The sequence below is a fragment of the Caenorhabditis briggsae genome (assembly GCF_000004555.2).
Source record: "Caenorhabditis briggsae complete genome, chrI, whole genome shotgun sequence".
In the NCBI taxonomy this organism is placed as follows: domain Eukaryota; kingdom Metazoa; phylum Nematoda; class Chromadorea; order Rhabditida; family Rhabditidae; genus Caenorhabditis; species Caenorhabditis briggsae.
The window spans coordinates 11,185,343-11,198,350 of record NC_013489.2 but is presented as its reverse complement, the minus strand read 5'-3'; the positions used below and the strand labels follow the sequence as shown (position 1 = coordinate 11,198,350).

Sequence of the window (13,008 nt, the reverse complement as noted above, 5' to 3'; positions counted from 1 at the left end):
GAAAATGAGATATTAGGCTCAAAGTGGACGATCCGGGTGTCGTTCTATTAGAGGTTTTACGGTATTCTAAAAAATTATATTTTCGATCAATCTGAATGTTTAAAAAATGCGATATTAACACAGAAATTCTGAAACAGTAATAAAAAACCAAAATTGTAGCTGAAAAGGCTGTATTTTCAGGGATTTTCAAGCTATTTGGCTTCATAATGTAACAGAAACTACTGTTAATTACTGTGCCCCTTTTTGAGGATCTTTTTTGATTGGGTCGGGCTTGCCCAATTCATTAATTTCTTGTTGAAATTCTATAATTTTTCAAATCTTTAATTCTTCCAGAACGGTGACACTGTACTTCACCTGGCCGCAGACAGTATAAATCCTCGGATAGTACCTCTTCTGGTTTGTCTGTCTCCTCCACTGCATCTCCGAAATATTGTGAGTCATTTCGTTTTTTTTGGATGAAGTAGGGTGTCAGTTGAAAAGTGAAAGTGTATCGGGACACACACACATAGAAAGGAATCTATAATTGGATGGGAAATATGATTGGATACATATGTGAAATGGACAACAGAGGGAACGACGACCCGTCTCATTTCGCCCCATTTTTAAAAGATATATTGGGCAGAAATATGTTTGGTTTTTTGAATGTGGTAGTCGAATGGATAGTTTTGAGCTAAAGAAAGCTAAATTCATTTTTTAAAAAGAAATTTCGAAAAAAAAATTGCTTCAAGAACGTTGTATTGTTTTCATTTTATCACCATTGTGTTTCTCGTACTTGCTTTACCCTAAAAACACCAAAACGCAAAATAATTTATCAAAACTGAGAGTTCGAAACTTTTTCGCGACCTCAAATCTCCAAAAATCCCTTTGCGGTTATACACTATGTTATCAACCCCAAATTATTTGTTAAGCTTAATTCATTATAGTGAAACAGGATTTTCTTTTTCACAACAAGAAATGTTTTCATTCATTCGGAAATTTGTGAAACTAATTTTTCTGGATGTGTTAATATTGTCTTAACTTCCAGAGTCCAATTTTTGAAATATTCAGTTCTGAACTTCCAATTTTTTCTTTGTTTGATTTTTACCGAAACTTTCTCGAAAATCCTGGTCTCTCTATCACTTTTCCTACCATTGATAACCTACCAATGTGTTCATCAGATAAGGCTTCGGCTCAATCAAATACTGAATTTTACTAATTGTAACATGATTTTTTTTATTCTTGCTCTGTATGTGACGTAATAAGTAGAAAAATCCAAAAGAAGCTAAATTCTGCCCTTGAAACTGTAAACTTTCTAAACATTCTGAAAAAAATTAATCATTTACTTCCGTTTTTATGTATTTCCATACTTGTAATCCGGGCCTTTGCCGGGCCTTGGCGGGCCCTGCCATAATTTCTTTCAGAATCATTATTTTCGAACCAACTAAATCAGATATGATAGAGCTCCACGAGTACTACAAAAAGGTATTATTTGGAATACTGTATCTTATCTATGAACAAAGTTACAGATCATAAAGTGGCTTTTCTCGCAGGGGCCGGCAGGCCCGGGCCAGGCCTGCTTTTTTTGTTCCTTTTGCTCTGTAACTCTGTTCATAGACAAGATACAGTATTCCAAATGATACCGTTTTGTAGTACTCGTGGAGCTCTATCATATCTGATTAAGTTGGTTCGAAAACATTGATTCTGAAAGAAGTTATGGCAGCGCCCGCGAAGGCCCGGTAAAGGCCCGGATTACAAGTATGCGTATTTCCGTTTTTTGAGAAGCCGAATAATTATAAAAGTTTGAAAAATATATGAACATCCTGAAACACTGAATATTGTAAAACTCTTATGACCATATCGTTTGGTGCACCTCCGAACCAGTAAAATTGAAAACGGAATAATAGGCATCTGAGAAGACCATTTTCAGGGAAACCTTGGGAGAAGTTTTGTAGGAATTTACTTTTTTTTGAATGTTAGATTTGGATATTTCCTCGTTTACTGTCAATTTTGTGACACCGAAGCTGCACATCTTATTGAAGAAAAAACAATATTAAGAATTTTCTGAAATTTCTGAAGCAGTAAAGTATTTTTTTTGGACCAAATGATAGATCTCGACAGGATCCAACACGTCTATACCATTAGAGGCAGATTCTGGGCCGATATCGTGTCGAAAAACGTGTTTGAATGACAAAAAATCTGATTTTTGTCAAGTTGGTCGAAAATTGTCATTCGTTGCGGCATGTTACCGGAATGATGTCAGGCCTGAATGATACATGCGTGATGGGACCTGTCGAAATCCATCACTTGGTACAAAAACAATCTGAATACCTCGTTCTAGGGACAAGTTATCAGCCGGCCCACAATCTGCCCGGGCCGGACCGCTTTCAACTACGCAAATTTCTATAGTTCATCAACTAAAATCACCAACATTTTTACAGCTTACAAGCAATAAACTACCGTAAAACCTCTAATAGAACGACACCCGGATCGTCCACTTTGAGCCTATATATCTCACTTCTTTTGAAAGATATCAAAAAGTAGTTAACTAGTAAAATGTTTATCAGGATATCAGCAACATTTTACTATTAGGTTGGCGGGAAAGTCTTTGTCACTTTTTCAATAGTTTATTTCTCAAAGAAAAAATAACCGAATAATTAATTATATTGTCCATCATTATCAACAACATGTCTCCAACGTTCCCTCAATTTATGGATTCCATTGCGGTAGAATCCAGCCGGGCGTGAGGCAAAGTATTGTTTGAGTGCCGCTTCGACCGCTCCACGGGAATTGAAGCTTCTTCCTTCGAAGGCACGTGTCATATCGCCAAATAACCAATAGTCGGAAGGAGCAAGATCAGGAGAATACGGGGGGTGAGGGAGAACATTCCATCCATATCCCATCAGCTCCTGTTTCACTTGTTTCGAAACATGTGGGCGAGCGTTATCATGTTGATAGTACACTTTCTTGTCTTTCAGGGCCGAACGGTCGACTGCTTTCTTGAGGTTTGGTAGTTGAGTAGTGTAGAGGTCTCCAGTTATTGTTTTGCCCTCGGTCAGAAGTTCCCAGTAGATGGGGCCGTCCACTCCCCACCACACAGAGAGCATAACTTTTTTCGGATGAAGGTCGGGTTTTGGGACATCCTGTGGGCTCTCTCATTCTCCAACCCAATGGGATTTCCTGTGGTGATTATCGTAGAAGACCCACTTCTCATCTCCGGTTATTAGCCGGTCCAGCCATCGATCGCCCGCGTGGAGAGTGAGAAGAGTAATCGAATCGTCGACTCGGCGGTCAAGGTTGGCTTGAGTCAGGTGATGAGGTATGAATCGACCAAAAAGTTTTCTCATTCCAAGAGACTTCAAACCTTCAAGGACTGTGCTATGGTGAACTCCGAATGTGACAGCTAGTTCACGGCTAGATTGAAATGGATCCGATTGCAATGCGTGCTTCAGCTTGTCCAAATCCAACTCACGGGGTCTCCCAGAGCGATCCTTTTCATCGAGCGAGAAGTCATCTTTTTCGAAACGATGGAACCAATTGCGAATAGTATTGTAGTGAGGGGCATGTGTGTTGTACACATTCTTCAAGAAAGTTTCCGAATCCTTCATCGTGGTGTGAGATAGGAAGAGGTAAATCAAAACATGTCTGATGTGAATAGCAGTGGGAACAAACATATCGTTTCAATTACAGATGAGGAGCAGGGAAGGAGATGGGGACTTGTTTATATGGAAGGTTCTTATCACCTTGTTATTCACTAGAGTCGATATCATACACAGCCTCCATATACGAGAACAGTGATTAAACAAACAGAGTGACAAAGACTTTCCCGCCAACCTAATAGTTAACCACTTTTTGATATCTTTCACAGAAAATGAGATATATAGGCTCAAAGTGGACGATCCGGGTGTCGTTCTATTAGAGGTTTTACGGTAATTAAAAATTTCAAATAACATTTCAAATTGTCATTTTTCGGACGCAACTTCAAATTTCTATTAAACTTGCAGGGCAATTATTGAAGGTTGTTCTAGTTTTGTCTTGATGAAATTTCATATATTGAACTGAACACATTCTCCAGTTCCGACACTGGAAATGACCGCTTCCCCCGTTTTTTTTAAATTTTTTCAAACGCATACGCGACCAACAGTAAAGAAAAACAATGTACATATTTTTTCTGAAATTTTTGAAACAGCAATTTTTTTCAATTTTTAGATAACTTTTTGAACGCTTTTGTTGTTTCTCTTTAGTTTTGCTTCACTTTTTCCAACTTTTACAACCTACAAAACAATCAAAACACCATTAAAAACTGACATTTCAAAATTATTTTTATTGTCGAACACAACTTTACATATTTTATGACACCCTCCCTGGGCTTTACACTGGTTTAGAGTGTCCCACTCTTCTCTAGATACTCTTTTTTTTTCGAAAAGAGGAAAAGAGCCCCGGGATATCTGTCAAAAATTGTTGACAAATTGCACCCCTTTTTCTTTTTTTTCTATATTTCTCAACTCTCTCATTTCTCGCATTTTTGGATTCTTCTTTTCACCCCAATTTCGCTTGTTTGGTTCACATTTTTGGTTTCGATTTCGCAAAATTTTTCGATGAATAAGTAATGAGAGAAGTCGTTTCCTTCTTTACCCATTTTTCATTCTTTTCTCCAGAATTTCTGAAGAGTTTTGGTTCTTTTTTCGCTTTTCCGGAAAACATTTCTGTCTGTTATTTTTGGAATAGGAAATCGGATATTACGAGAGGCACGAGGAGACAGGAAGCTAGATGATAAGGTAATATCTCGGATTACGTAGATTTTTAACCGGCTCTTTTTCCGTCAGAGATGAGGTCAGAAATCAGCTGATGGGTCACCCACATGTAGAGGAACTGCGATTAGTTAGGCCAACGTTTGGAAGAATCAATGATAAGTTTTTGAAACAGGGATTTTTGAAAAATCTTAAAATGCAAGTTTTCTGATTTTTAGCAAAGGTTTTGGGGTAAAAAATGAACTAAGGATTTAGGTACATCAGGTAGGAATCCTAACAAATTACTAAACCTTTCTAGAGCTCGTATAATTTTTATGAAACCGAAAAAAATTTTATTCAAAATTTCAAAAAAAAAGATTTGCCGTAAAACCTGTAATAGGTGCGCCCCCTAATTTTCAACTTTAAGCCAATTTATCTCGGTTCCTGTTAAAGATATTAAAAAGTAATCAACTGTTAAATTTTTTATCATAATATAACGAACATTGTATCAGTTGATCACTTTTGGATATCTCTCATACATAGGAAGCGAGATAATTGAGCTCAAAGTGCACGTATGAGATGGTAGTCTATTAGAGAAACTACGGTATGTAGTTTTTGGAAATCATTCAGAACCTAGAAATACGGTAAAACCTGTAATAAAAGGGCTCCTAGACTGTCAAGTTTGAGCTTAATTATCTCAGCTCCTATTAGAGATATCAGAAAGTAGTCAACTGATAAAATGTCTATGATAATATGATAAACAATTTATCAGTTGACAAATTTTTATATCTTTATCAGGAAGCGAGATAAATGGGCTCAAAGTTGAAAATTAGGGGCGCCTTCTATTACAGGTTTTACGGTATGTACAAAAATTGTAAATTTTATTTTTCAATCTTCCAGAACTCCCAATTTTCGAGGTTTCAAAAAAATTCGATGTTTTATAGAAAATCTTGTTTCACCAATTTTTAAAGCTCAAGTGTATTTTTTGGTATTTTAATGTCTCAGCTTGATATTCCTCATATATAAAACGCTAGAGATGTCTGTAGGTCCTCGTGTCACGCTGTCCGGTTTTTAAAAGCTTGAAAAATAATTATAGATTCACATGACCATTTGAAAAACGTGAGAAGCAAAGCGACGAACCAGTGAACTAGATTAAATTGCGCCGACGGCGCACCAGCCAGCTGATTGAAGCGCCCGAGCCGTTCTAAACAGGCTGGTTAAAATATAATTAAAATTAGTCTCGTTTCCTTCTACTTTTGGCTCTCTCTCGCTCATCATCATGCTAACTACAGTATACCCCCATACATTCCAAATTCTACCGTAGTCCTCTCCCCTCACATTTATCTTCTTATTCCTTTCCTTACCCCACCTTCTGTTCCTTTCCTCCATCTTCCAGTGACATCTGTCTTCCTCATAAAATATGTACATACTATATCCGGCTCTTTCCTGCCTTTTTCGTTCCAATCAACTTCTCCAAAAAAAAGGAGAAAAAGAATACCAATTTTCCCATCACTCTTGTTCAAAAGTTTAGGGATTAGATTTTTTTGTTGTTATTTTTGGATTTACACCCACCCGTATTTTATGAATCATCTTATCCCGGAGGGGCTTTATGAGGATTTTTTTGTCATTTTAGATTGGAACAAAAAGTTATTTTTATTTTCTGAATTTTTAAAATTCGAGAATTTTTTGAAAAATGTATGGATTTTTAGTTCGAGTGTGCACCAAAAATGGCATTAAATTGAAGACTAGATGACGTTATTGAAATTTGAAATTTTTGAAAAAACTTTCTTCAATGGAATTTCGGGCGCCTTCCTGGGAATTGAGACCAATATCTCAGACTCTTGGAATCATTTTTTGTGGTCGAGGCCTTTTTGAAGATAAAACCAGATTTTCTTTACCTCTAGACCTTCTTAATTGGTGAAATTTTTTAAATTCTCAAAACTTTGGCCCTATCAAATTTTTTTCTGTTTCAACCAGTGTACATCATCATCTCAAAACAAATAAGATTGCTATAGAGATTGATTTCAAACCTACAAGAAATATCTAATGATTTAATTCTTTTTTCGACATTTTCTTTAACTTTAGACCTCCGAAATTGATTAAAACTTAGAATATTGAAAGTTCTCAAAACTTTGGGTCTACTAATTTTTTTTTGTGTTCCAATCTGTGTACATGATCATTTCGAAAAAAGTCATATTGTTAAGCAATCTGTTAGTTTTCCATTCGATTAGGTGACACAATTACCGTGAAACCTGTTATAAAAGGGCACATCCTAAGTTTGAACTTTCAATTAATTCATCTCGGTTCCTGTTAGAGAGAGGAAAAAATTGTCAAATGATAAATTGCTTATCATAATATCAGGAGTGCTTTATCAGTTGACAACTTTTTGATATGTTGCATAGGAATCGAGATATTCGAGCTCAAAATACATGTAAAGGATAGAAGTCGTTCTATTACAGGTTTACGGTACTCTTTCTCTACAAGAAAATTTACCGTTTTCATTCTTTGACATGAGACATTTAAATTAAGTTCCTCAGTGTTCCTATCCTTTCATAAAGTATAAAACTTGTTGTATTTTAATCAATTTTGTCATTTTTTCGATTTTTGAGTTCCCGGTCATTCTGGACATACAGAAATGCAGAAATTCCAGAAAAACTAGAACTTTAGACGTTTCTTTGAAAACGGAATCTCAAAAAAGTTGAAAACTTCCATAATTGAATGATAATTCCGAAAAAAGCATTTGCGGCTATCCCAACATGCTCGTTTTTAAAATTCAAGCTAAACAACACATCATGAAACAGAAAATATTTTTTAAGATTTTTCTATTTTCATTATCTTAAATCTTTTTTAAAGACCACCTAAAGCAGACAAACACGCACTCCAGACATTTCTATCTGTGTTTCTTATTTCCGTCTTTGAACTATGGCTTCTTCTTCTCCTTCAACTCGCTTCCAAAAAATTTCTCACTTCTTCCAATTTCTCCACTATACAACTGAATGGCCTTTTAAATACTAGTATACACTTCTTCCATCCCTCAATTTGCTCTTTTTCCAGGTGCGTGTGCTGCTCTTTCCCCCCAAAAAGCACAAAAGCAATAGAGGGAGAGAGAGAGAGAAAAGCATGTCCCCTGACAACCCGAGAGAGCTCTAATAAATCTATTTTTCTCTGCGTCTCTTCTCTCCCCTCACTCACCTCTCTCTCTCTCTCTCTCTCTTCCCAAATTCAGAAGCTTATGTGGGGTGGGGTGTTCGCCCCGCCCCCATTTTTCTCTATCTGCGTCTCTTTAAAGGGACATAGGTGACACAGGTGCATCCCCTCACACACATTCATAATACATATATTTCTATCCTCCTCCAGCACCTCTTCCCGCTTTTCTCGTTTGAACTAAATTACTCCATAACTTTTTTTTCTTTTAGTGTATTATTCTTTGAAAGTGTATTACATGTTTTATGGATTAGAAGAAGACGATTTGGAATTGACTTTTTCTTTTCAACTTTTGTTTGGTTTTCTGATACTTTGGTATATTATAGAAGCAAGAAACGTATCGGTTTGAAAAGTGTAGCTGAAAATTTATGTGAAACTTGAAACGGTAGAAAACTTTATTTTTGGGGAAACATTTTGATATTTTAACGACAATTCCTTTCCCCGATTTTATGAAATTTTGAGATTTTTTCCGGCAAAACTGAATTCCCATGATGTCATAGCAAATCTAGCAATTATATATAAAACGTGTAATCGATCAATCAATTTTTTCCTCTTCTATCATAATAATAATAAAACAGTAAAATTTTTTAGAGTTAATTGATCTAAAATTTTCACAAAACAATGTAAATTCAGCAAGATTTTTTTTTCCAATTTTTCAAAATACATTCACCGCTTCAACGAAAACATTTGAAGTTTAAAATTTTATTAGTTCTCACTAGACGTCTCTATTTTATACGGCTCTAATTTTTTTTCAATCCAAAGACTCGGCTAATAAATGTTTTGTAACTGTTCGAAAACAATGAAATACTGTTTTATCAGCAGAATAAACCTTATTCTAGCTGTACATTCTCATTGGTTCCTTTTTTCTACATATTGGAATTTCATCATTTCTTCCCATTTATCTTCGCAATTTCCGAAGATTCACTGTTTCATCTAAACCTTATAACATTTCATATTTTATATTTTCTTGTTCATACCACGCTGGTACCTCCTCGCCCTCATATTACTTCTAGTCTATTTTTCATAATTTCTAGGCTCTCCTCCTTCTAAATGTATCGGGAAATGAGTGCGAGAGAAAGTGCTCGAAACAATCAAACCACCGAAAACGCGCTGAAAGAATTCGTGGAGAGTACATCAAATGGAATTTCCGAAGAACGAATTCCAGAGAAGGACACATCGGAAAACGTCTCCCTCGAGAAAGACGACCGTTTCCCATCAGATTCTGAAGACGAGGATTCAGATGACGAGGAGAAAATGATACATTTGGATCTTCGAAGACTAAACTTGACCCAGAATACTCAAACGGATCCGTCTAGTTTTGATTATGACGATGAAGTAGAGGATGAGGATGATGATGCTCAATCAGATACAGATAACACTATTGTAGTAATGCCTGGATCTGTTCTGGCACACTATCTCACTGATCCATTGACCAATCCAGCCGCCAGTTATCTGTTTGAAAGTCCACGCCCGCGAGCCGCTGATTTTGTATATCCAGGACAGGATCGGTATTCGAAATTGGGAAGTGTGCCTGCTTACTCATCTACTACGGCTTTTATTCAATTGCTCAACGATATTTCTGAAAATCATCCGGAATTATGCGAGTGCTCGGTATGAAGACCGCAGTTTTGAGTTTTTAGGCCCACTTTAGTTGTTTCCACAATTTAATAAATGGGGGGATTATCCTTGTAACGGGCCTGGCCGGGCCTTCATTCCACAAGTATGGGCGGAACTAAACTATAAATCTCTGATTGAAGTTGATCCAATTTTTTTCACAGTTTCAATGTTCGCACAAGATGCAAGCTAAAAATCAGCTTACATTCTTGCAAAAAACCCACTCAAACTTCAAACATTTCTGTTTCGGTTTTTGAATAGAACCCCTTTTACCTTGAAATCTTGCTAATGCCTTGTCATATGCTACTACAGTAATCCTTCCCAGTGCACTAGTTGCTCTTTTGTGGCTCATTTCTCTACCTTTTTTTCTATCGAATTAAATTTGAATTGAAAAGAAGAAAAAAGAAATGCTGTCCGTTGGGTAGTATTTGGGCGGTGAAAAGGCGGATAATCTCACTATAATGATAATCCCTCATGCCTACTAACACTTGTTTACCAGTTAGAAAAAATATATAAATTCATAGAGATAGGGATGGATATTATTTAAAAATCTGGAACGGGCTGAAATATATAAAGGGAAATGGGTGTAATTATATGTATTTCTAAAAATGGAAAAAATGCCAGTTTTAAAGATTTCGTAAAAATTAACATAAAAGGTTTAGTTTCATTAGTAGAGACTTTACTCTTTGAATACGTATTTTTTTAGTTCAAAAAATAACCAAATCCTTAGAATTTTCCAATTTAAGAATCTAAAGATGGGTGTCCCTCAATTCACTATCACTATTCACAACAAATTGAACATTTTTTAATATCCCATTGAACAAAATTCCGCATCATGAAATTTTGAAAAGTTACTGTTCCAGTATTTTTTGAATAATTGACATGAATAACTCAATTTGTTGAGTCGCTGGAAATATGGTTTTTCTTTCAACGAATGTATAAAACGTTTTGATTAAATTTAAAATGAGCAGCCCCGGTTTTCCAAAATCACAGTCTGGAACCGACCGTAACCCAATTGATATTCTTTCAGCGCGAAGAGACTCCACTTCATGTTGCTGCTGCTCGCGGACACGTGGATTGTGTTCAAGCGATTCTCGATGCAAACTCACCAATCAATGCAGTTGAGCAGGATGGAAAGACAGCTTTGATTATTGCTTTGGAGAACGATAATGTCGATATTGCGGGCATTCTGATAACCAATGGTTGTGATATTAATCATGCGGATAATGTGAGTTTTTAACGGAGAGATAATTAGGATTTTCGTCACTGTTATACTGAAAACTCAATGCTAGCTCTATAAATTTATCGCCAATCAGTATACGATTGTTTCAATAATTTCAGCACGGCGACACAGCTCTCCACGTGGCCGCTAAACACGGACTGCTCCAAGCCGTCCAAACTTTGTGTCACTGTGGAGTTCATGTGGATTCACCAAACGCTAACCAGAAGACTGCGCTTCATCTGGCAGCTCATTTCGGACACGTCGACATCATCAGAATTCTTCTTTTGGCTCGTGCTGACGTCACACTTCGAGGAGATGATGGTTTGACGGCTGAGCTTGTTGCAGTGGCTGCAGAGAGATTAGAAGCTCATTCATTGCTCAAAATGGTTAAATCGGTATGTTTTGAACGAAAACATATTATTGGAGGGAGGTTCTAGAAAGTAGTTGGAATTACTGGGTCGCAATACCAATGCAATTTATAAGGAAACTAAAGGAGTGCTCGAAACAGAACATTTCCAGTTTCTGAATTCTATTGCTCAAGTAGTTTAAATAGAAAAACACAACTTCCAGCTGATTTTCAGTCAAAATTTAACTGAATGTTTCCCAAAAATAATTATTTTGAAATGGTCCTCGTCCCGAACAGGCGGGACGCGGGTCGTCCCTTTTCAACTCTTTTCGAACGCTAGTCTTATTGTTAAGGTAGTGAAAAGTCAAAATTTCTTTCTGATAAAAATTGCTTGAACAGTAAGAAGATTTCGACGGAAAAATCAAAAAGGAATTACTGATTCAGTCTTTGTATATTGCCCACCGACGTACATCTATTCCAATATCAAGAACCAATTTTCAGCAAGAAACCCGTGAGGAATACATCTCTCAACTCTACCCATTGGACACTTCTCTTCGTCGAATTAAATTGAAACTTCTGGGACACTCACTCTCCGGAAAGACCCGTCTGGTTCAAACTCTGAATTCAACTCGTGGAATTTCTTCATTTTTCGATGCAATGCGCCGATTCAGTGACCATTACAGTCCCTCGAATTCCATGAAAGACGACGGAATTCACTCGGCAAATGGATCATTCGTCAGTGAATCGAACAACAATTCGTCTTACGAACTGTCAACATCTGGCAGCAAATACACTCCACCGCACTCTCAATACACACGAGGAATCGATGTACAAACTGTAAATGTTCAAGGATGTGGAGAGTTTTCAGTTTGGGAATTTGGAGGATACGAACCAATGCACACTTGTTATGATCATTTCGTTGGAAACTGTGACTGCATTCATTTGATTTTGTATAGAGCCAGTGATCCGACGGAAGTACAATACAAACAGATTCTCTATTGGATGAACTTCTTGAAAGGAAGAGTTACGCCGTTTGAACCGATGGTGAGTTGAAAAGTCTTTTTCGAGAATGAATTAGTTTGTTGGGCTCGGACAAGAAATTTCCATACTCTCTGAAACCGCATTTTTCAGCTAACCTGATTTTGGTCTATTTATTTTACATTGTTTTACTTGAGTGCGGTTTCTCACCGAAATTTTATACTAAAACTACCATACAAAACGAAATCATATCTTGGTTCTTTTTTTGTGGAAAATACCGTATTTGCTCTAATACATAGAAGCCCACCCTATTACTTGAACACTTTGAGCTCCATTATCTCCGTTCCTTCAGAAGATATCAAAAGCTTGCCAACTGATAAATTGTTTATCATAATATCATCTATATTTTATCTTAGTTGACAAATTTTTATATCTCTCATAGAAACCAAACTAATTGAGCTCAAAGTGGACGTATAGAGTGGGCTTCTAGTGGAGTAAATACGGTAGTCAGCTTTGAAGTTCTGAAAAAGCATTTCAGAATTTTTCGATTTATCTGAGAATTCCAGAGCCCATTAAAAAAAATAGGGCTTCAATTTTGTATTTGGCAACTTTTTCTGTAAAATTCCAACGAAGCGAGAGAAGAGGTTTCAAAGTAGTCCAACTCCGATTTTCCTGTTAATTTTGACACTATTTGGGTTGCAAACGGCTTATCAGAATAGGAATCTGGGGAAAAAGTTGCCAATATTCCGAAAATTGATATACTGTGAAATTTATTTCATAAATGCCCTTTATAAATGGATTTCACCTCTAATAGAAGGGCGCCTCTTAAACTCATTTTCCGAGAAAAAAGTCTGGAGCAATTTTTCAGTAGTCCAAAATTGTCTGTCTTTCCCTGAAAAAGCCAAAATATGATACCGTAAAACCTGTAATAGAAGTGC

At 36.5% G+C, this 13,008-nt stretch overlaps 1 protein-coding gene across 1 annotated transcript in view; it reads left to right on the top strand.

Moving 5' to 3' along the window:
* Cbr-dapk-1 overlaps positions 1-13,008 on the top strand; it is a gene marked incomplete at both ends in the record, with an annotated part of 24,223 nt that overhangs the window by 6,819 nt on the left and 4,396 nt on the right. The window contains 4 exons of the mRNA XM_045241252.1: positions 334-432; positions 10,555-10,752; positions 10,866-11,141; positions 11,594-12,136. Of these exons, the coding sequence (XP_045093779.1) occupies positions 334-432; positions 10,555-10,752; positions 10,866-11,141; positions 11,594-12,136 (1,116 nt within the window). The remainder of the gene's footprint in view (positions 1-333; positions 433-10,554; positions 10,753-10,865; positions 11,142-11,593; positions 12,137-13,008) is intronic.